This window comes from Somniosus microcephalus, chromosome 2, assembly GCF_052327205.1.
Source record: "Somniosus microcephalus isolate GS21.2 chromosome 2, FLI_Smic_1.0, whole genome shotgun sequence".
NCBI lineage: Eukaryota > Metazoa > Chordata > Chondrichthyes > Squaliformes > Somniosidae > Somniosus > Somniosus microcephalus.
Window position 1 is genome coordinate 213,350,890 of NC_140988.1, and position 24,072 is coordinate 213,374,961.

A 24,072-nucleotide genomic window follows, 5' to 3' on the forward strand; every position below is an offset into this window, starting at 1 on the left:
TCTTCCCCCCAGTCTCTCTCTCTCTCTCTCTGTCCCCCAGTCTCTCTCTCTTTCTCTCTCTTCCCCCCAGTCTCTCTCTCTTTCTCTCTCTTCCCCCCAGTCTCTCTCTCTCTCTCTCTGTCCCCCAGTCTCTCTCTCTTTCTCTCTCTTCCCCCCAGTCTCTCTCTCTTTCTCTCTCTTCCCCCCAGTCGCTCTCTCCGCCCCCAGTCTCTCTCCACCCCCCCCAGTCTCTCTCTCCCCCCCCCCAGTCTCTCTCTTCTCCCCCCAGTCTCTCTCTCTCTCTCTTCCAACAACAACATGCCCTCAAAAAACCTTCGGCACTGCCGGGCACTCCAGCTAGTTGGCTATAAAGTGCTTTGGGATGTCCTGAGGTCATGATTAGTTGCTATATAAATGCTTGCTTCCTATGTGCAAAAAGCCTCAAAAATTGCTCAGCCTTACCTTAGTGTTTCCTGTGGCCTTTGGGATAGAGCCTCAGTGCATCCCAAACAAGGCCCCTTACGCAGGGCTGAGGAGGGAGAATCCTAAGCCTGGGTTTTCCTGCAATCCCATGGTGGAGTTTTGTCAGTTGGCATACCCAGTGAAAGAAGGTGTACCAGCCTCAGAAATTTCGGTTGAGAGATTTACCTTGAAAGTCCAGGCCTGGGATGCTGCTTGAATCCTCAAAGATTGGTAAAAAAGGAACAATTATTTTGCCGCCTTACAAAGGGGGTGGGGAAGAGTCAATAAGCATATAGTAAAATAAATTCAGGCGGGGGGTGGGGCGAACAATTCTCTTGCATCCACCTCCCAAGCTGCCATCAAATGCTGGGATTCCCAGCCCCCTAGTCAGGTTAGAGCCTGAGATTTGCCCCTAGTAGTGCCATGAAGTGACAGGATCAGCAGTGAAGGTGCCGGGTGTGCGTGATCCCAGTGTAATGGCATTTTCAGCGCCACTGGGCTTCATACAAATTCTAGTTATTATGAAAACCAGGATAAGCATCACACTAGTGCTTCAGTCACATCCCCAGGTTTATAGGTTGTAAAAAAATTAATGAAAATTTGATTTATGCAGTTGATTTTATGGTTCATATAATTAGAACGAACCACTGCCATCTTTTGATTTTATAGAGCCAATATTGTTACTGTGGTAATGGCTCAGGCATTTTAATCTCACCTATTACCACAGTGTACCATCTCACCATCCCCTATGGAGCAACATACAGCCACTAGGTGCTGCCCATCACCCCTCTGAGAATACTGAACTCAAAGAGAAATCCATTTAATTGCTGACATTTACATTACAACACAACCAGACCAACAGGTTTCATAATGCTTTATTGACTACTGCTTTAGAATATAAACGCAACAACAGAATAAACTTAGAAGCTTTTAAAACACAAGGAAAATAGAAAATATATAGCTGAAGAGTTCAACACCTAATGGTAATACATTTGTTTGCTAATAAGGCACACTAGTTTAAAAAGACTTGTCTATGTATACCTTGTTCTTTTATATGCACCAGACCAACATTGAGTTAAAATACTAAGAAATGCTGTATGAATGAAATGGCTAAAACAGAATAGCACAAGTATCGATCCTAACCGACAGGTTCCTTGACCTTTCACAGGCCTCTACCAACAGCAGACGATCAATACTTTGGCCATGTTAGATCATTGTTAGGTCCTTCTTTGTACAAAGAGAAGCAAATAAAAATACATTAAACCTTTGCTATCTGACACAAAGTTTCTTGAAACCCTTTGTTTTTTCAAAGAGCTCTCCCACTTCTAACTGGACTAGAATGTGTCTTGCAAGTTAAATACTATTTTATTTAAATATACATCTACATTCTTTTCACTTAACTGGGCTACAAAAGACTATCCAGAAAAGCCAAACTCAGTAGCCAAATAAAAGTATTTTGGAATAAAAGGAATCTCAAAATCTGACCATACCCATCCCCCCTCTTCTTTATAAGATTAATAAAATAACTAAAAATATATTTTTGGACAACTTTCTTCTGTACTCTGATCTAGTGATGTTACCCTGGATACTTTGTATAGTTAATAAAAAGTATTTCACATATATGCTAAGCGAAAGATACAGTACACACCCTATGAAAATGAGTATTTGTTTAAAGGAACAAAGGCATTTTAACTCGAGGAAGGTTACTTTTAGCATTTCCTAGCAGCAGTATCCATTTTGATGGTAACTTTATAAATCATGATTTAAAAAAAAATGTATACTAAATGCATGCAGGGAATTTACCTGTTTGGAATTTTGAATCTAACATGGCAGGTCTGGCAACAGTAGGAAAAGATTTGGCCAATAAAAGTTATGTTTTGTCTTAACAGGTTGTTTGGGCAAGGTCCAGCTGTGAAATAATTAAAGTTTTAGTCATTTTAATTTTGGGCACATGGCTCCACTATAGGGAACATTTGCTCAGGTGCCCATTGATTCCCCATACATTCGACTGGAACAACTGGATAAAGGGAGTGCTTTGTTCACTGTGGGAGTGTTGATGTGAAGACGTTTCCTGTGTGTCTGTGATATTGGAATTCTTTTAACTTTGGTCTTATGTTCCAAGCCTAATTTTAATAACGATAGCATTATTTTCTTTGCACAAAAAGTGAGCTTATTGTCCTATTATTGCAGATGATAAGGAAATAATGCCCACGTGTCATTCTTTGCTTGGTGCTTACCAGGCATAACACTCCAGTGTGTAAATGGAGCCAGGTTGCTGGTAATCAAATTTCCTGCATTAAGTAATTTCTGGTGAAATTCTGGTAAAAAAAAAAATCCAGCGTAGGAAATCCAATGTTGTGATATGGGACTGCACATTCTAGTGCACAATAGGTTTAAAATAATCCGTGATAACTGGGATATTTCTGGTGAGATTCCGAGAATGGCAAAAACAGTGAGACATGCAAAACGAGAAATGAAAAATATGACCTGTGGTCTGGACATCCAGAATGTGCATTTAAAAAATGAATGTACCTCATTAGGTTTTAGGCAAGAGACAGAATAGCTTGTTTCATTAGCTCTCAGGATTACCCGAACTGAGCCAACAAGGCAATACCGACACATGGAGCAGCTGCCTTTATAATGTCATCATACAGTAAATGGGTTACTCTGTCTTCTGGTCTGAATGAGAAGGTGATATAGAATGTGAAACATTAAAATTCATTGATTATAGTTTGTCTTCAAAATGGTGCTCCTAAACAGTTATCATTAGTGTTTCTGGTAGTTTATCATTATACGCGAGCAGTATAATGAGGGAGCTTCTATTCTATAAACAATAGCAAGTGTTAGAGTGAAATGCCCAGAGCTGTTACTGTAAAACCCCATATTAATCCACAGCACTTTGAACAATCACTTTTCCCAGGTTAAAACAATGAATGTAGCTCAACTGGATATCAGGTTATCAACAGTCTCTCTTGGTCAGCCCAAAGAGTGGGGTCACATTATGTAGGTTTTACTGAGTATCACGACACTATTTAAAATGGACTTCTTTGAAAGCCTTTAAACAGGCCATTGAAACACTGCAACAATACATTTAGTTCCTACTATAATAAAATGTTTCTTTTTTTTCTTCAAAAGCATTGAAAGAAATTGGTAAAATTCTGTGGTAAACCACATACCATGTGCTGCTGCACCATAAAAGCCATTTGCTCATAAACTTATATTAAAACATAATATATATACACACAACCTAATTTGTTACACATAACCAAAATACAACGTCACTAGTACCCATACTACTTTACTACCTCAGATCAGCTAGGAATTTTCTTTAACATGATAAAAGTTATTAATATAGCACTTCATGCCGACAAGGACTACTTTGGTCCTTGTCCAATAAAAATCCAGCATCATACAGCTGAACTTAAAGCAGAACACACGGAGAAAATAAAGAGCATTGCAAAGGCAAGTCAACCTTACACTATGTTGAACGTACCACTGAAGGTTTATCTTCTACTTAATGTCATACATAATGTCCTTTGTGTTTCAGTCCCCTTGTGTTTCTTAAGTGACAATAATCTACCCTCAAGCGGCTTTATAATGTTGCCACGGGCATTTCTTTCCCTTGCTTTCCTTCCTCTTTCAAAATTACCCATACCCTACCCCAAGGGACAAACACATATATACTTTCTTCCTCAGTTGCGTGGATCCAACCCTGAATACTTAAAACATTTCCGTCAAGGTCATTACTACAAACAACAAGTCTGAAGCTGGTGAAATTCAGCTTCTGTAAGAGGCCAAATTGTGAAGATGAATAAACTAGAAGTCAAATTCCGGTCTCATGATCGACAGTCCAATTCTTTAGTATCGTAGTTCCTGGACTATTTCTCCGCCACCCCCCCTCCACCCCCCGCCGAGTTTAAAGAAACAAAAATGGTGTTGCTCGCCAAAGGAACATCTTGTACAGATACATCTTTGCAGTATCATGCACAATTCTTGGCGACCAGTTAAAAAACTACAGGCCTACGTTTGGTTATATATATATGTGTTAAATGTTGACTAGTATTTACATGTACTTGTCTATGATGATCTACTTAAGGTATGTGATCCAGTTAAGGCTGAATTTTTCTTGAAGGCACCAAATAGGATAAATAACTGGAGTGAGCAAGTCACACAAAACCTTCATAGTATTAGCATGCCAGAATCCACACCAAAGGTATTAACATTTTTCTAGTTTCTAGATGTCCACATTCAAAACATTCAAACCTTATGGACGGAAGATTTTCAATATCTGCTAAAAGTAAGGCATTTCAAAAAAAAGTGTTTCCATAACAAAAATGCATAGAATTGTTTCTACCAAGAGGTTTTTACCCTCAAAAATTCTTAAAACATGCTTTTCAAAATTTACTAACAAATAGCACTTTTAAAACATTTGTCTCTCTTTCACATAGTTTTTGGTGCGAAGTTTGCTGAAGTCCTAAAAAAAAATTCTTTCACGTCAAACTATGTTGGCTTTTTCTTCATAAATACCAGTGTATTCCTTCACTATTATAAAGTCTTTGTTCGAAAGTCCTAATAAGTTTGGTAGAAATCATGTAGAGGGACTTGGAAGGTTGCTGCAGGGAATGGCTGTGGTATATAGCCGGCATATCCTCCGTAGGCTGCCACTGCTGCAGCGGTGGCTGCATTCTTTTGCAGTGTAGCCATGGTGGCAGCGGAAGCAGGAGCTGCAATTGGAACATAACTAGCCCCATAGAACCCGGCTGTAGGAATTCGTTGTATATTGGAGGCCATTGCATACACTGGAGTTATTGGCCGAGTCTACAAAGAAACAAAATACGTTATAGCATTGCAATGTGATTAAAAAAAAATTTTTTTTAAATGAATACTGATAACAGGAATTGAAAGTGGTCATTCCTGAGTATATGGATTCTCAAATTAGCCCATTGCTTCAATCACCAGACAAGTATACTACGGTTCTGTTCTGTGCAATTATACTTTTTCCCCCTCCTGTCCTGACTTATCTTGGAGTACAGTTCCAAGGATGCTGACCACCCTCTGGCACCCTACCCCCATAGCCATTCTTCATGTGTGAGCCCAGGTAGTCAATATCAGCAGGCTAGTTGGCAATAGGTGCATCACAGCCGTGACCAATCCTGTCCTCACTACATGTCCAAAGCAAGGGGGGGTCACTGGATACTAATCAGAAATAGGAATTCTGGAATGATGATTTCCCATCCTTAGCCCAAGATACCAGTCATTCCATAGTGCCCATTCTGCAGCCATTGTCATACTAGATACCTTCCTTGCTTGGATTTATCAATTCTACACTCGGCAGTGCACATGCCAACTAAGCCATCAGGGGAGCTTAATCACACAATTCTATACAGAAAATGACTAAAATTTTCTACTTCAAGGAAAAATAAGTTTTTTTTAACCTGAAAAGGTGGAGGAGTGGAAACTGAAGGAATGATGGTTGCTCCATTTGGATCAGTTTGCACAGCAATAGGATTAAGAACATGCTCCATTGGGTGCATTTTGCTATCTTCCATTAGCTTAGTGCCCGGAGCTGCTTGAAACACTTGATATTGGGTTCCAATGGAAGGGATGGCTACTGAAATCAGATAAAAACACCAATTAATCATTTTTATCACTGGTTATAAATTTTCTACTATAACATGTAAACAAATTAAAATATAATTTCATGACATATATATATGATAAAATTATTTTAAAAGAATGCAGCAAAAATTTTAATAGGCTAATAAAACATTAAAAACAAAAATTGGGGTAAAATTCAACGCAGGCGAGGGTGGAAACGGATTGGCTGCCTGTTATACACGCCGCCCGATTTTCCTTTCCACTGACGGCATGACACTACCACCCGTTTTGCGCCCCTGCCATAGTTGAACATCACCATCATTACATTCAACAGGTTCTCAAGGAACTTGGGAACTTTTAATAGTTTGCTTTGCACTGGCTGTAGTTATACATACTGTGTGAATCTGAAGTGATGCGAGACAAGTTTAACGAAATGAAATGGGGTAAGCAGGTAAGGTAATGGCAGAGAAAGATCTAGGAAATGGCAGCCATAACAAAATATCATTCAGTATATCATTGAAAAGGAGAGGGAACAGTCAAACTTGAAATGACTGACTTTAATCCTGCCCGCAGACACCGGGTGGGGGGAGGGGGGGAGACAGGGTGGGGGAGGCAGGGTGGGAGACTGTACGGTGAGTTAAAATGGCCGCGGTGACTTACCCCCACCAATGCCACTGCTTTCCCACAGGGTGCAATTTTAATCTACTCTTTTGAGCAGGCAATATGGATACTTGCCAGAAGGCAGCAGGATCCTTCTTTGAATATGCAGATCAGGCTCCGATGTGGTCATTGGGACTCGACTGCAATTTTAACCCATGTGCGGTCTGCTAGCTGGTGTGGCTTCCCCACCAGGACACTCTGGCGGCAAGTGGAGCCATGGTATTAAGAGGCCCACAAAGTTGAATTAATTTTATTTTTATTTTTTGTTTGCTAGTGGGCCAGGTGGAGCAGGACTCCCCCCCCCCCACCCCCTCATTCCTTGCCACTTATCTGATTGCCGTGGACCATTCTCTAGGGTCAGCTAGCGCTTCCTGCTAGGTTTGGGCAGGAGACTGATGAGGGTGAGGGCTGGGATGTAAAATCTCCTGAACCTCACATTGCGAAGGGCCGAATGGTTTGCAGTTTGCCTGGGTTCCCCTCCACCCATGTGACTATTGCCGGGTGTTAAAATCATCCCTAAAGTTACTTGACTGGATAAAAAAAAAGATTTAAATGAAATCAAAAAGGAATTAGCCAGACAAACTGAAAAGAAAAAATGGCAGATAAGACAGTGGACACAATGGGAAACCTCTGAACCAGAGAAGATTAAGGGGCAAACTAGACATATTCCCACAAGAAGTAAAGGGGGTGCAGTAAAAGCTGGAGTTCCTTAGATTAGTAGAGAAATTCAAATTTAAATGAGACTTAAGGCGGCGGCATTTGACATCTCCAGAGCTAACATGCTGAATATAGAAAATAGAGAGGGATAGCTCAGAGAATGCATGAAGAAGGATTGGCAGGTAACATAAAGGGAATAGTAAAGGATTTTATAGATATGTGGAACGTAAAAGAATAGTTAAAGAAAGGTTAGGGCTGATTAGAGGGGAAAATGAAATCTTTACATGAAGGATTGGCAAGAAAAGCTTGCCTCAGTTTCTACAGAAGAAAAGTGTGATAGTGTGAATGAAAGGGTACAAAAAGAGGTGGAGCAATTAGATAGGGCAAATTTAGATAAGGAATTAGTACTGATAAAGTTGGTCCAACTCAGAATGGAAAAGACACTAGGCCCTGGTGTTGTACAACCTAGAATGCTAAGGGAAGTGAGAGAGGAAATAGCAGAGACTCTGACTACAATCTGTCAAACATCCTTAGATATAGAAGCTGTACCAGAGGACCAGTGGGTTGCAAACCTCTGTGCAAGAAGGAATAGATAAACTGTATAACGATAGGCCAGTCATCTTAACATTGGCAGTGAGTAAGCTAATAGAGGCCATGATATGCGAAAAATTAATACTTATTTAGAAAGCTATGGGCTCATTAATGACAGACAGCCCACTGAACCAGAGCGGGACAAATATCCTTGCGGGGAGGTTTGCTAGCACTGTTCGGGGGGGTTTAAACTAAAATGGCAGGGGGTTGGGAACCTGAGCAGGGAGACAGAGGAAAGGGAAACAGGGATAAAAGCAAAAGATAGGAAGGAGAAAAACAAAAGTGGCAGTCAGAGAAATCAACGGTTTAAATCAAATGTGGCCACAGTAAATAATAATTCTAATAGGTCTAAGAGCGTTAAAAAAACAAGCCTGAAGGCTTTGTGTCTTAATGCGAGGAGCATTTGTAATCAGGTGGACGAATTGGCTGCGCAAATAGAGGTAAACGAATATGATTTGGTTGGGATTACGGAAACGTGGCTCAAGGATGGCCAAGACTGGGAACTCAACATCCAGGGGTATTCGATATTCAGGAAAGATAGGCAAAAAGGAAAGGGAGGTGGGGTAGCATTACTGGTTAAAGAAGGGATTAATACAATTGTAATGTAGGATATTAGCTCTGATGATGTGGAATCTGTATGGGTAGAATTGAGAAATACTAAGGGGAAAAAAACATCAGTGGGAGTGGTGTATAGACCTCCCAACAGTAAGGCGGAGGTTGGGGATGGCATTAAAAGGGAAATTAAAGAAGCGTGCAATAATGGCACAGCAGTCATCATGGGTGACTTTAATCTACATATAGATTGGGCCAACCAAATTAGTAACAATACTGTGGAGGAGCAATTCCTGGAGTGTTTACGGGATGGTTTCCTGGACCAATATGTTGAGGAACCAACCAGAGATCAGGCCATCTTAGACTCGGTATTATGTAACGAGAAAGGATTAATTAGCAATCTTGTTGTACGAGGCCCCTTGGGTCTGAGCGATCATAATATGATCGAATTCTTCATTAAGATGGAGAATGAAGTAGTTGACTCAGAGACTAGGGTCCTCAATTTAAATAAAGGAAACTACGATGGTCTGAGGAGCGAGTTGGGTAGGATTGATTGGGGAATGGCACTCAAAGGGTTGACGGTGGATAGGCAATGGCAAACATTCAAAGACCGAATGGATGAGCTACAGAATTTGTTCATCCCAGTTTGGCATAAAAATAAAACAAAAAAGGTGACTCAACCGTGGCTAACAAGGGAAATTAGGGATAGCATAAGATCCAAGGAGACGACATATAAATTGGCCAGAAAAAGCAATAATCCTGAACTTGGGAGCAGTTTAGGATTCAACAAAGGAGGACAAAGGGATTAATTAAGAAAGGGAAAATAGAATATGAGAGTAAGCTAGCTGGGAACATAAAAACTGACTGTAAAAGCTTTTATAGATATGTGAAGAGAAAAAGATTGGTGAAGTCAAGCGTAGGTCCCTTACAGTCAGAATCAGGGGAATTTATAATGGGAAACAAAGAAATGGCAGACTAACTAAATTCATACTTTGGTTCTGTCTTCACAAAGGAGGACACAAATAACCTCCCAGAGATGCCGGGGAACATAGGGCCTGATGAAAGGGTGGAACTGAAAGAAATCAGTATTTGTAGGGAAATGGTGTTAGGAAAATTGATGGGACTGAAGGCCGATAAATCCCCAGGGCCTGATAATCTACATCCCAGGGTACTTAAGGAAGTGGCCCTAGAAATAGTAGATGCATTGCTGGTCATCTTCCAGAACTCGATGGACTCTGGAACAGTACCCATGGATTGGAGGGTAGCTAATGTTACCCCACTATTTAAAAAAGGTGGTAGAGAAAAAGCGGGGAATTATAGACTGGTAACCTGACATCGGTAGTGGGGAAAATGCTAGAATCTATTATAAAAGATGTAATAGCAGAGCACTTGGTAAGCAGTGACAGGATCGGACAAAGTCAACATGGATTTACAAAAGGTAAATCATGCTTGACTAATCTACTGGAATTTTTTGAGGATGTAACTGGTAAAATAGATAAGGGAGAACCAGTGGATGTGGTGTATTTGGACTTTCAGAAGGCTTTCGATAAGGTCCCACATAAGAGATTAGCGTGCAAAATTAAGGCACATGGGATTGGGGGCAAGGTATTGACTTGGATAGAGAACTGGTTGGCGGACAGAAAGCAAAGAGTTGGAATAAACGGGTCATTTTCCGAGTGGCAGGCAGTGACTAGTGGGGTACCGCAAGGATCGGTCCTAGGACCCCAGCTGTTCACAATATATATTAATGATCTGGACGAGGGAATTGGATGTAATATCTCCAAATTTGCAGACGACACAAAGCTGGGTGGGAGGGTAAGCTGTGAGGAGGATGTCGTGAAACTCCAGTACGATTTGGACAGATTGGGTGATTGGGCAGAAACATGGCAAATGCACTATAATGTGGATAAATGTGAGGTTATCCACTTTGGTGGCAAAAACAGGAAGGCAGATTATTATTTGAATGGCAATAGATTGGGAGAAGGGGAAGTGCAAAGAGACCTGGGTGTTCTTGTGCACCAGTCGCTAAAGGTAAGCATGCAGGTGCAGCAGGCGGTTAAGAAGGCAAATGGTATGTTGGCCTTCGTAGCAAGAGGGTTCGAGTACAGGAACAAGGATGTCTTGCTACAGTTGTACAGGGCCTTGGTGAGACCGCACCTTGAGTATTGTGTGCAGTTTTGGTCGCCTTACCTGAGGAAGGACGTTCTTGCCATGGAAGGAGTGCAGCGAAGATTTACCAGGCTGATACCTGGGATGGCAGGAATGACATATGAGGAGAGATTGTGTCGATTGGGCTTATACTCACTGGAGTTTAGAAGATTGAGAGGGGATCTCATCGAAACCTATAAAATTCTGTCAGGCCTGGACAGACTAGATGCAGGAAGGATGTTTATGATGGCCGGGGATTCCAGAACCAGGGGTCATAGTCTAAGGATAAGGGGTAAGCCATTTAGGACTGAAATGAGGAGGAATTTCTTCACCCAGAGAGTGGTGAACCTGTGGAATTCTCTGCCACAGAGGGCGGTGGAGGCCAGTTTATTAAATATATTCAAAAAAGAGTTGGATATATTTCTTAAGGCTAAAGGGATCAAGGGATATGGGGAGAAGGCAGGGACAGGGTACTGAATTTGGATGATCAGCCATGATCTCATTGAATGACGGAGCAGGCTCGAGGGGCCGAATGGCCTACTCCTGCTCCTATCTTCTATGTTTCTATGTTTCTATGATATGTAAAAGGCAAGCTGTGTCTGGAAAATTTCACAGTACTTCAAGAAAATAAGAGTGCATTGATAAAGGAAATGCAGTAGATGTTGCGTATGTGGAGTTTCAAAAGACGTTTGATAAGGTGCTGTATAGGAGTGCTTGTTGATAACATTAAGACACTTAGTAGTAAAGGTAATGTGGCAGCATGGATAGGATGTTGGTTAATGGACAGAAAGAAAGAAAGCGTAGTGGTTAACGGATGTTTTTTGGACTGGAGTGATCTAGTATAGAGTGTATAATATCAAAGTTTGCAGCAACACAAAAATAGGGAGCATTGGTAAATGTGAAGAGGACTATAAGTGACTTCCGGACATTGACGGGTTAGTACTCACTGACCTACATTGGCTCCTGCTTAAGCAATGCCTCAAGTTTAAAATTCTCATGTTTTCAAATCCCTCCATGGCCTTGCCCCTCCCTATCTCTGTAATCTCATCCCTGATTTTAATCGCGCAACCATTGGTGGCCGTGCCTTCAGCTGCCAAGGCCCCAAGCTCTAGAACTCCCTCACTAAACCTCTCCGCCTCTCTTTCCTTCTTTAAGACGCTCCTTAAAACCTACCTCTTTGGCCAAGCTTTTGGTCACCTGCCCTAATATCTTATGTGGCTCAGTGTCAAATTTTGTTTGATAACGGTCCTGTGAAGCGCTTTGTGACATTTTACTACATTAATGGAGCTATATAAATACAAGTAGTTGTTGTTGTAGTAGATTGGGCAGTTAGACGTCATGAAATTTAAAATGAGATGATACATTTTGGGATGAAAAATGAGAGGAAATATTCTCTAAATGGTAAAACTTTAAAAGGATTAGAGGAGGAAAGAAATTAAGGGGTTCAGATATACAAATCTTTAAAAGTGGAAGGACAAGCTGGTAAAGCTGGAAAGAAGAGGCGTTTGGGTGCTTAGCTTTCATCAATAGGGTCATAGAATGCTAAGGGAAAGAGACGCTGCTAATCCTGCATGAATCATTGGTGAGGTTTCAGTTAGAATAGTAGGGGGAACTTTTTGCTTCCTTTTTTTGCTGAAAAATTAAGGGCTGATGTTGCTGAATTTCCCAATGTGCCAGGAGCACGGAAACAGACAATCTGCCCCACTGTGCCTAGAAGAGGACACAGAGGAGATTCACTAAAGAGATACCAAGAATGAGAGGCTTTAATTATGAGGAGAAACTGAGAAAGTTAAGAAGAGATCCGACAGAGGTGTTCAAAATTATGATGGGTTTGACAGGGTAAATAAGGAAGAAACTGCTGTCACTGATCAGTAAGTTGGTAACTAGAGTGCACAAATTTAAGATCACCACCAAAAGAACAAAAGGAGGGTTCAGGGGATTTTTTTTTTTTATGCAGGGGCTGTTAAGACACGGATTGCTGTATCAGAAACAGTGGTTGAAACAGAATCCAGAATCACATTTAAAAGGAAAGTGGATACTTGAAAAAGAAGAATGTAAAAAGGTGTGGGGAGATGGCAAGGAAACGGAACTAAGTGGTTAGCTCTTTCAGAGAATTAGCACAGGTGCAGTGGGCCAAATAGCCTCCTTCTGTGTTGTAAAGTTCTGTCACCACTTCTTCCAACTGCCCTCACACTGCTGGTCAAGGCTTGTTGCGCTGCCACTTTGATGATTTTACTTCCTGGTTGTGGTGCAGTTTTTGGAGTATCATCAGACCAACACAAACTCCAATTCGTAGCAACATTAAAACTGCAGTAATGTTACCAGTTTGTATCCTGCATGTCTGGTGTATGTTTCCCAATTTTGTAAAAAAAAATTAACGGCCTGCTACAATAGGTTTGTTCATAACCACATGTAATGCAGATTTATTCACGGCTGACTATATGCTGCCTTAACAAAATAAAACATCTGATTAAGAAATCCCATGGGACTTTAGCGGTGACTTGCAAATTTCTAGCTTTTCACTGTGTTTATTGGGACTATACATTATCCTACAGGAATATTTCAAAACCTTTAGGATTTTAAAAAGAATTCAAAAACATTAGCTTTGTATTTCCATATTTCTTTTTTTTTCTCCAGCTGTTAAGGTAAATGTTTAGCAAAACATTCCCTTTACTAACCTGCACCAGGTTTCATAGCGACTGGACTGACTGTAGCCAGATCTAAGCTGGGTATCAGTTCATACGCTTTGTCCTGTTGCTTGGCCTTCCCTTCATGATATCTGCTGTAAATACCTCTGCCTGCAGAATATCCACCCAGGTACGATCCCCGAGGTCCTGCTGCTCTGTTGCCAGCTGCCCCTCTACCTCGGCCACGTACAGTGCCTGCTTTAGGAAAAAAAAATCCAATTTTAAAAATAGCTATGCATGAATATCGCATTTAAAATAATTTCATTATTCAGTGTTGTCACCAGGATTTCAGGAAGCCTAAGAGTGGGCATTTGTAAAGATGTTCATGTTAGGTCCACTTGAACTGTGAAAACGCTAAGCAACATAGTTATAGATTTTCTCCTTCCAAATCTGGTCTGTGTCTGGAGACTGTTTTGAGCTATACAATCCAGGGGCAAAGTACTCGTGGCTACAGGTCTGTCATTGGCAATGATGCGAGCAATTTAAAGTGAGGAATTAACCACAAGGTATTAGTATTATGCCAAATACACATAGTGACAACACTAAATATGTACTTCATTTTCAATTAATTACATCAAATTAGTTTGAAAGAAGATACTTCCTCTTATAATATCCACCTGTAAATGCTGAAAGAACTTGGATGGAACAGAAGTTCAAAGTAATAAAATGTAATAAATGATGAACATGTTACTATTCCAGCAGTGAAATACATTAAAAAAATTATCCTGGAAACACTGCAATTGGTTTCTGTAATTTAGTATTCACTGTAACAAATATTGCAGTTTCTTCATCAATATGCATAGCATGTCCTTGAAAATGATAGGAATGTGGCATTGCTAAAGGTTGGCAGTCAGAAAACAGCTGCCACACATTTACAATGTTTACTGCAATTCAGTTTTAAGGGCAAAATGTTAATGTGCTGTGACAGAAACACATTTTGATACAACATAAGTTATTGGTTATATTCTGTTCTTGGGGATGGATTTACGAGGAGATAACAAGGAGATTTGTCCAGGTCCCTAACATTTTAATGGGGTCAATGAAATCTACATCAGTCCTGCCAACAGTCGTGATTTTGTTTGCTTTCTTATTGGCCTTGATAGATTTTGACATTTTAAAACTTCTGCTCAACTTGCCCTTGCTGTGACCTGTTTTGAATGTGTAATTCACATGCAGTACAGCACTGAATAAGTTGTTTCGATGTTTTCTTTAACTGTTTTATTATTAATAGATTTCCTGGAGCAATGCTCATGGGTAGTCTGGAATCTGGAGCACTGTTATGATGCTTAGTTGTCAACCTGGACTGTGCCTGTAAGGTCAAGTATTCCCTACAATTGTTCAGGTCAATCAGAGATCAGTAAATTATGTGTCATTTTCAGTCTGAATAAAATGGTGGCTTTCTTTCCCTATTTTGAAGATTGTGATATCTATTTTATGACATCTGGAGTGTGACACAACATTTTTACATATATTTATTATTACTGATCTAATTTGGTGAAAATACATTTTATTTAACATTTTTTGCTATAATTTCATGCCCGTCTCATCTGACTGAGCTGATAGTTTTATGTTGTTTTCTGTCATCTCTTCCTTGCTGCTTTCTTATATTTGTCCTTTCCCAGAGTCTTAAACTCTCTCCCAAAGCCTGTTTACCAGACTCTTGAATCCGGCTTACCAGCTGGCAGCATCATTTCTGCTTTACCGAAACCTGCTCTGTGCACAAGCCCAAAACCATCTTCCCAGGTGATCACGCTTGGGCTACTGGGGGACCCTGGCAGTTGGAGGGTTCTTTCCTAGTCTGATGTTTTGTGACCCCACATGACTGCTCAGTCTCAATTGTGATTCCCTCCAAAGTCGAAATGCTAGTGATACTCCTGTACAGGTTCACAGCTGAAGAATGATCACTTAGGTATGGTACTGGGGGGCTGATAGCACCCATGGTGCTGTATCCTGGCACGTTTTGAGGAGAAGAGGGGAGAAATATTATTTATGTCAACCATCCAAATTTGATGTTGGCAGCCAGCATTTTGAGGGCGTGGTTTGCATGCCCGTGTTTATGGACAACCTGGACTTCTCTCCCTTTGTGATAATGGGAAATCCTGCCCATGGTATGCAGTTGGCCAGTATCACTTCCAGTAGCAGAACTAGGGTAGGAGCCACGTTAGAGGGAGAGGGAAGGGAGATGGGGAGGAAGGGAAGGGAGAAGGGGAGAAAGGGAAGGGAGAAGGGGAGAAGGGGAAGGGAGAAGGGGTGAAAGGGAAGGGGGAAGGGGAGGAAGGGAAGGGAGAGGGGGAGGAAGGGAAGGGGAGGAAGGGAAGTGAGAAGGGAAGGGAGAAGGGAAGGGAGAAGGGGAGGAAGGGAAGGGAGAAGGGGAAGGGAGAAGGGGAAGGGAGGGGGGAAGGAAAGGGAGAAGAGGAAGGAAAGGGGTGGAGAGTGTAAGGGGAGGGAGAAGGGGGAAGCAAAAGTAGGAAGCAAAAAGGGGGGACAAGGGACAAGGGACAAGGGGGTATAAGGGAGAAGGGGAGAAGGAGTGAAGGGGAGAAGGAGAGAAGGAGTGAAGGAGAGAAGGAGTGAAGGGGAGAAGGAGTGAAGGGGAGAAGGAGTGAAGGGGAGAAGGAGTGAATGGGGAGAAGGAGTGAAAGGGAGAAGGAGTGAAGGGGAGAAGGAGTGAAGGGGAGAAGGAGTGAAGGGGAGAAGGAGTGAAGGAGAGAAGGAGTGAAGGGGAGAAGGAGTGAAGGGGGATAAGGAGTGAGGGGGAGAAGGAGTGAAGGGGAGAAGGAGTGAAGGGGAGAAGGAGAGAAGGGGAGAAGGGGTGAAGGGGAGAAAGAGTGAAGGGGAGAAGGAGTGAAGGGGAGAAGGAGTGAAGGGGAGAAGGAGTGAAGGGGGAGAATGTGTGAAGGGGGAGAAGGAGTGAAGGGGAGAAGGAGTGAAGGGGAGAAGGAGTGAAGGGGAGAAGGAGTGAAGGGAGAGAAGGAGTGAAGGGGAGAAGGAGTGAAGGGGAGAAGGAGTGAAGGGGAGAAGGAGTGAAGGGGAGAAGGAGTGAATGGGAGAAGGAGTGAAGGGGAGAAGGAGTGAAGGGGAGAAGGAGTGAAGGGAGAGAAGGAGTGAAAGGGAGAAGGAGTGAAGGGGCAGAAGGAGTGAAGGGGAGTAGGAGTGAAGAGGAGAAGGAGTGAAGGGGGAGAAGGAGTGAAGGGGAGAAGGAGTGAAGAGGAGAAGGAGTGAAAGGGAGAAGGAGTGAAAGGGAGAAGGAGTGAAGGGGAGAAGGAGTGAAGGGGAGAAGGAGTGAAGGGGAGAAGGAGTGAAGGGGAGAAGGGGTGAAGGAGTGAAGGAGTGAAGGGGAGAAGGAGTGAAGGGGAGAAGGAGTGAAGGGGAGAAGGAGTGAAGGAGAGAAGGAGTGAGGTGGAGAAGGAGTGAAGGGGGAGAAGGAGTGAAGGGGCGAAGGAGTGAAGGGGGAGAAGGAGTGAAGGGGCGAAGGAGTGAAGGGGAGAAGGAGTGAAGGAGTGAAGGGGAGAAGGAGTGAAGGGGAGAAGGAGTGAAGGAGAGAAGGAGTGAAGGGGAGAAGGAGTGAAGGGGAGAAGGAGTGAAGGGGAGAAGGAGTGAAGGGGAGAAGGAGTGAAGGGGAGAAGGAGTGAAGGGGAGAAGGAGTGAAGGGGAGAAGGAGTGAAGGAGAGAAGGAGTGAAGGGGAGAAGGAGTGAAGGGGAGAAGGAGTGAAGGGGAGAAGGAGTGAAGGGGAGAAGGAGTGAAGGGGAGAAGGAGTGAAGGGGAGAAGGAGTGAAGGAGTGAAGGAGAGAAGGAGTGAAGGGGAGAAGGAGTGAAGGGGAGAAGGAGTGAAGGGGAGAAGGAGTGAAGGGGGAAAAGGAGTGAAGGGGAGAAGGAGTGAAGGAGAGAAGGAGTGAAGGGGAGAAGGAGTGAAGGGGAGAAGGAGTGAAGGGAGAGAAGGAGTGAAGGAGAGAAGGAGTGAAGTGGAGAAGGAGTGAAGGAGGGAAGGAGTGAAGGGAAGAAGGAATGAAGGGGAGAAGGAGTGAAGGGGAGAAGGAGTGAAGGGGGAGAAGGAGTGAAGGGGAGAAGGAGTGAAGGGGAGAAGGAGTGAAGGAGAGAAGGAGTGAGGGGGAGAAGGAGTGAAGGGGGAGAAGGAGTGAAGGGGAGAAGGAGTGAAGGGGAGAAGGAGTGAAGGGGAGAAGGAGTGAAGGGGGAGAAGGAGTGAAGGGAAGAAGGAGTGAAGGGGAGACGGAGTGAAGGGGAGAAGGAGTGAAGGGGCGAAGGAGTGAAGGGGAGAAGGAGTGAAGGAGTGAAGGAGAGAAGGGGTGAAGGGGAGAAGGAGTGAAGGGGAGAAGGAGTGAAGGGGAGAAGGAGAGAAGGGAGAGAAGGAGTGAAGGAGGGAAGGAGTGAAGGGGAGAAGGAATGAAGGGGAGAAGGAGTGAAGGGGAGAAGGAGTGAAGGGGAGAAGGAATGAAGGGGAGAAGGAGTGAAGGAGAGAAGGAGTGAAGGGGAGAAGGAGTGAAGGGGAGAAGGAGTGAAGGGGAGAAGGAGTGAAGGGGAGAAGGAGTGAAGGGGGAGAAGGAGTGAAGGGGGAGAAGGAGTGAAGGGGCGAAGAAGTGAAGGGGAGAAGGAGTGAAGGGGAGAAGGAGTGAAGGGGAGAAGGAGTGAAGGGGAGAAGGAGTGAAGGGGAGAAGGAGTGAAGGAGAGAAGGAGTGAGGGGGAGAAGGAGTGAAGGGGGAGAAGGAGTGAAGGGGAGAAGGAGTGAAGGGGAGAAGGAGTGAAGGGGAGAAGGAGTGAAGGGGGAGAAGGAGTGAAGGGAAGAAGGAGTGAAGGGGAGACGGAGTGAAGGGGAGAAGGAGTGAAGGGGCGAAGGAGTGAAGGGGAGAAGGAGTGAAGGGGTGAAGGAGAGAAGGGGTGAAGGGGAGAAGGAGTGAAGGGGAGAAGGAGTGAAGGGGAGAAGGAGCGAAGGGAGAGAAGGAGCGAAGGAGGGAAGGAGCGAAGGGGAGAAGGAATGAAGGGGAGAAGGAGTGAAGGGGAGAAGGAGTGAAGGGGAGAAGGAGTGAAGGGGAGAAGGAGTGAAGGAGAGAAGGAGTGAAGGGGAGAAGGAGTGAAGGGGAGAAGGAGTGAAGGGGAGAAGGAGTGAAGGGGAGAAGGAGTGAAGGGGGAGAAGGAGTGAAGGGGAGAAGGAGTGAAGGGGAGAAGGAGTGAAGGGGGAGAAGGAGTGAAGGGGGAGAAGGAGTGAAGGGGAGAAGGAGTGAAGGGGAGAAGGAGTGAAGGGGAGAAGGAGTGAAGGGGAGAAGGAGTGAAGGGGATAAGGAGTGAAGGGGAGAAGGAGTGAAGGAGAGAAGGAGTGAAGGGGAGAAGGAGTGAAGGAGAGAAGGAGTGAAGGGGAGAAGGAGTGAAGGGGAGAAGGAGTGAAGGAGAGAAGGAGTGAAGGGGAGAAGGAGTGAAGGGGAGAAGGAGTGAAGGGGAGAAGGAGTGAAGGGGAGAAGGACTGAAGGGGAGAAGGAGTGAAGGGGAGAAGGAGTGAAGGAGAGAAGGAGTGAAGGGGAGAAGGAGTGAAGGAGAGAAGGAGTGAAGGGGAGAAGGAGTGAAGGGGAGAAGGAGTGAAGGGGAGAAGGAGTGAAGGGGAGAAGGAGTGAAGGGGAGAAGGAGTGAAGGGGAGAAGGAGTGAAGGGGAGAAGGAGTGAAGGGGAGAATGAGTGAAGGGGAGCAGGAGTGAAGGGGAGAAGGAGTGAAGGGGGAGAAGGGGTGAAGGGGAGAAGTAGTGAAGGGGAGAAGGAGTGAAGGAGAGAAGGAGTGAAGGGGAGAAGGAGTGAAGGGGAGAAGGAGTGAAGGGGAGATGGAGTGAAGGGGAGAAGGAGTGAAGGAGAGAAGGATGAAGGGGAGAAGGAGTGAAGGGGAGAAGGAGTGAAGGGGAGAAGGAGTGAAGGGGAGAAGGAGTGAAGGAGAGAAGGAGTGAAGAGGACAAGGAGTGAAGGGGAGAAGGAGTGAAGGGGAGAAGGAGTGAAGGGGAGAAGGAGTGAAGGGGAGAAGGAGTGAAGGGGAGAAGGAGTGAAGGGGACAAGGAGTGAAGGGGAGAAGGAGTGAAGGGGAGAAGGAGTGAAGGGGGAGAAGGAGTGAAGGGAAGAAGGAGTGAAGGGGAGACGGAGTGAAGGGGAGAAGGAGTGAAGGGGCGAAGGAGTGAAGGGGAGAAGGAGTGAAGGAGTGAAGGGGAGAAGGAGTGAAGGGGAGAAGGAGTCAAGGGAGAGAAGGAGTGAAGGAGAGAAGGAGTGAAGTGGAGAAGGAGTGAAGGGGAGAAGGAGTGAAGGGGAGAAGGAGTGAAGGGGAGAAGGAGTGAAGGGGAGAAGGGGGAGAACGAGTGAAGGGGAGAAGGAGTGAAGGGGAGAAGGAGTGAAGGGGAGAAGGAGTGAAGGGGAGAAGGAGTCAAGGGGAGAAGGAGTGAAGGGGGAGAAGGAGTGAAGGGGAGAAGGATTGAAGGGGAGAAGGAGTGAAGGGGAGAAGGAGTGAAGGGGAGAAGGAGTGAAGGGGAGAAGGAGTGAAGGGGGAGAAGGAGTGAAGGGGAGAAGGAGTGAAGGGGATAAGGAGTGAAGGGGAGAAGGAGTGAAGGAGAGAAGGAGTGAAGGGGAGAAGGAGTGAAGGGGAGAAGGAGTAAAGGGGGATAAGGAGTGAAGGGGAGAAGGAGTGAAGGAGAGAAGGAGTGAAAGGGAGAAGGAGTGAAGGGGAGAAGGAGTGAAGGGGCGAAGGAGTGAGGGGCGAAGGAGTGAAGGGGAGAAGGAGTGAAGGGACGAAGGAGTGAAGGGGAGAAGGAGTGAAGGGGAGGAGTGAAGGAGTGAAGGGGAGAAGGAGTGTAGGGGAGAAGGAGTGAAGGGGAGAAGGAGTGAAGGGGAGAAGGAGTGAAGGGGAGAAGGAGTGAAGGAGAGAAGGAGTGAAGGGGCGAAGGAGTGAAGGGGAGAAGGAGTGAAGGGGAGAAGGAGTGAAGGGGAGAAGGAGTGAAGGGGAGAAGGAGTGAAGGGGAGAAGGAGTGAAGGGAGAAGGAGTGAAGGGAAGAAGGAGTGAAGGGGAGAAGGAGTGAAGGGGAGAAGGAGTGAAGGGGAGAAGGAGTGAAGGGGAGAAGGAGTGAAGGAGTGAAGAGGAGAAGGAGTGAAGGGGAGAAGGAGTGAAGGGAAGAAGGAGTGAAGGAGAGAAGGAGTGAAGGGGAGAAGGAGTGAAGGGGAGAAGGAGTGAAGGGGAGAAGGAGTGAAGGGAGAAGGAGTGAAGGAGAGAAGGAGTGAAGGGGAGAAGGAGTGAAGGGGAGAAGGAGTGAAGGGGAGAAGGAGTGAAGGGAGAAGGAGTGAAGAGGAGAATGAGTGAAGGGGAGAATGAGTGAAGGGGAGAAGGAGTGAAGAGGAGAAGGAGTGAAGGGTAGAAGGAGTGAAGGGGAGAAGGAGTGAAGGGGAGAAGGAATGAAGGGGAGAAGGAGTGAAGGGGGAGAAGGAGTGAAGGGGAGACGGAGTGAAGGGGAGAAGGATAGAAGGGGAGAAGGAGTGAAGGGGAGAAGGAGTGAAGGGGAGAAGGAGTGAAGGGGAGAAGGAGTGAATGGGGAGAAGGAGTGAATGGGGAGAAGGAGTGAAGGGGAGAAGGAGTGAAGGGGATAAGGAGTGAAGGGGAGAAGGAGTGAAGGAGAGAAGGAGTGAACGGGAGAAGGAGTGAAGGGAGAAGGAGTGAAGGGGGAGAAGGAGTGAAGGGGAGAAGGAGTGAAGGGAGAGAAGGAGTGAATGGGGAGAAGGAGTGAAGGGGAGAAGGAGTGAAGGGGATAAGGAGTGAAGGGGATAAGGAGTGAAGGGGAGAAGGAGTGAAGGAGAGAAGGAGTGAAGGGAGAAGGAGTGAAGGGAGAAGGAGTGAAGGGGAGAAGGAGTGAAGGGGAGATGGAGTGAAGGGGAGAAGGAGTGAAGGGGATAAGGAGTGAAGGGGAGAAGGAGTGAAGGGAGAAGGAGTGAAGGGGAGAAGGAGTGAAGGGGGAGAAGGAGTGAAGGGGAGAAGGAGTGAAGGGGAGAAGGAGTGAAGGGGATAAGGAGTGAAGGGGAGAAGGAGTGATGGGAGAAGGAGTGAAGGGGAGAAGGAGTGAAGGGGGAGAAGGAATGAAGGGGAGAAGGAGTGAAGGGGAGAAGGAGTTAAGGGTGAGAAGGAGTGAAGGGGAGAAGGAATGAAGGGGAGAAGGAGTGAAGGGGAGAAGGAAGTGAAGGAGAGAAGGAGTGAAGGGAGAAAGGAGTGAAGGGGAGAAGGAGTGAAGGGAGAGAAGGAGTGAAGGGGAGAAGGAGTGAAGGGGAGAAGGAGTGAAGGGGGAGAAGGAGTGAATGGGAGAAGGAGTGAAGGGGAGAAGGAGTGAAGGGGAGAAGGAGTGAAGGGGAGAAGGAGTGAAGGGGAGAAGGAGTGAAGGGGAGAAGGAGTGAAGGAGAGAAGGAGTGAAGGGGAGAAGGAGTGAAGGGGAGAAGGAGTGAAGGGGAGATGTAGTGAAGGGGAGAAGGATTGAAGGAGAGAAGGAGTGAAGGGGAGAAGGAGTGAAGGGGAGAAGGAGTGAAGGAGAGAAGGAGTGAAGGGGGGAAGGAGTGAAGGGGAGAAGGAGTGAAGGGGAGAAGGAGTGAAGGGGAGAGGAGTGAAGGAGAGAAGGAGTGAAGAGGAGAAGGAGTGAAGGGGAGAAGGAGTGAAGGGAGAAGGAGTGAAGGGGAGAGTGAAGGGGAGAAGGAGTGAGAGGAGAAAGAGTGAAGGGGAGAAGGAGTGAAGGGGAGAAGGAGTGAAGGAGAGAAGGAGTGAAGGGGAGAAGGAGTGAAGGAGTGAAGGAGTGAAGGAGAGAAGGAGAGAAGGAGTGAAGGTGAGAAGGAGTGAAGGGGAGAAGGAGTGAAGGGGCGAAGGAGTGAAGGGGAGAAGGAGTGAAGGGGAGAAGGAGTGAAGGGGGAGAAGGAGTGAAGGGGAGAAGGAGTGAAGGGGGAGAAGGAGTGAAGGGAGAAGGAGTGAAGGGGAGAAGGAGGTGAAGGGGAGATGGAGTGAAGGGAGAAGGAGTGAAGGGAGAAGGAGTGAAGGGAGAAGGAGTGAAGGGGAGAAGGAGTGAAGGAGAGAAGAGTGAAGGGGAGAAGGAGTGAAGGGGAGAAGGAGTGAAGGGGAGGAGTGAAGGGGAGAAGGAGTGAAGGGAGGGAAGGAGGAGAAGGAGTGAAGGGGAGAAGGAGTGAAGGGGGAGGGTGAAGGGTAGAGGGTGAAGGAGTGAAGGGGGGTGAAGGGAGAGTGAAGGGGGAGAAGGAGTGAAGCGGAGAAGGAGTGAAGGGGAGAAGGAGTGAAGGGGTAAGGAGTGAAGGGGAGAAGGAGTGAAGGGAGAAGGAGTGAAGGGGAGAAGGAGTGAAGGGGAGAAGGAGTGAAGGGAGAAGGAGTGAAGGGGAGAAGGAGTGAAGGGGAGAAGGAGTGAAGGGAGAAGGAGTGAAGGGGAAGGAGTGAAGGAGTGAAGGAGTGAAGGGGAGAAGGAGTGAAGGGGAGAAGGAGTGAAGGGGAGAAGGAGTGAAGGGGAGAAGGAGTGAAGGGGAGAAGGAGTGAAGGGGAGAAGGAGTGAAGGGGAGAAGGAGTGAAGGAGAAGGAGTGAAGGGGAGAAGGAGTGAAGGGGAGAAGGAGTGAAGGGGAGAAGGAGTGAAGGGGAGAAGGAGTGAAGGGGAGAAGGAGTGAAGGGAGAAGGAGTGAAGGGGAGAAGGAGTGAAGGGAGAAGGAGTGAAGGGGAGAAGGAGTGAAGGGGAGAAGGAGTGAAGGGGAGAAGGAGTGAAGGGGAGAAGGAGTGAAGGGGAGAAGGAGTGAAGGGGAGAAGGAGTGAAGGAGAGAAGGAGTGAAGGGGAGAAGGAGTGAAGGGGAGAAGGAGTGAAGGGGAGAAGGAGTGAGGAGAGAGTGAAGGGGAGAAGGAGTGAAGGGAGAAGGAGTGAAGGGGAGAAGGAGTGAAGGGAGAAGAGTGAAGGGGAGAAGGAGTGAAGGAGGAGAAGGAGAGGAGTGAAGGGAGAAGGAGTGAAGGGAGAAGGAGGAAGGGAGAAGGTGTGAAGGGGAGAAGGAGTGAGGGGAGAAGGAGTGAAGGGGAGAAGGAGTGAAGGGGAGAAGGAGTGAAGGGGAGAAGGAGTGAAGGGGAGAAGGTGTGAAGGGGAGAAGGAGTGAAGGGAGAAGGAGTGAAGGGGAGAAGGAGTGAGGGAGAAGAGTGAAGGGGAGAAGGAGTGAAGGGAGAAGGAGTGAAGGGGAGAAGGAGTGAAGGGGAGAAGGAGTGAAGGGGAGAAGGAGTGAAGGGGGAGTGAAGGGGAGAAGGAGTGAAGGAGAAGGAGTGAAGGGGAGAAGGAGTGAAGGGGAGAAGGAGTGAAGGGGAGAAGGAGTGAAGGGGAGAAGGAGTGAAGGGGAGAAGGAGTGAAGGGGAGATGGAGTGAAGGGTGAAGGAGAGAAGGAGCAGGGGAGAAGGAGTGAAGGGGGAAGGAGTGAAGGGAGAAGTGAAAGGGGAGAAGGAGTGAAGGGGAGAAGGAGAGAAGGGCCGAGTGAAGGGGAGAAGGAGTGAAGGGGAGAAGGAGTGAAGGGGGAGAAGGCTGAAGGGGAGAAGGAGTGAAGGGGAGAAGGAGTGAAGGAGAGGAGTGAAGGGGAGAAGGAGGAAGGGGAGAAGGAGTGAAGGGAGAAGGAGTGAAGGGGAGAAGGAGTGAAGGGGGAGATGAAGTGAAGGGGGAGAAGGGAGTGCTGTGTAGGAGATTGAGTGAAGGGGAGATGGACGTGAAAGGT

At 46.0% G+C, this 24,072-nt stretch overlaps 1 protein-coding gene across 8 annotated transcripts in view; it reads right to left on the minus strand.

The window, feature by feature from the left end:
- Positions 1–1,300: 1,300 nt before the first annotated feature.
- Positions 1,301–24,072, minus strand: part of rbm47 (RNA binding motif protein 47) — a 381,884-nt gene continuing 359,112 nt past the window's right edge. For 6 of the 8 annotated variants that reach the window (XM_085969018.1, XM_085969071.1, XM_085969053.1 and 3 more), the window contains 3 exons: positions 13,326–13,532; positions 5,877–6,052; positions 1,301–5,259 (listed from right to left, as the gene is read on the minus strand). In XM_085969018.1, the coding sequence (XP_085825144.1) occupies positions 5,011–5,259; positions 5,877–6,052; positions 13,326–13,532 (632 nt within the window). In that variant the 3' untranslated portion in view covers positions 1,301–5,010. The remainder of the gene's footprint in view (positions 5,260–5,876; positions 6,053–13,325; positions 13,533–24,072) is intronic. The other 2 variants (XM_085969062.1, XM_085969080.1) reach the window with 2 other exon arrangements.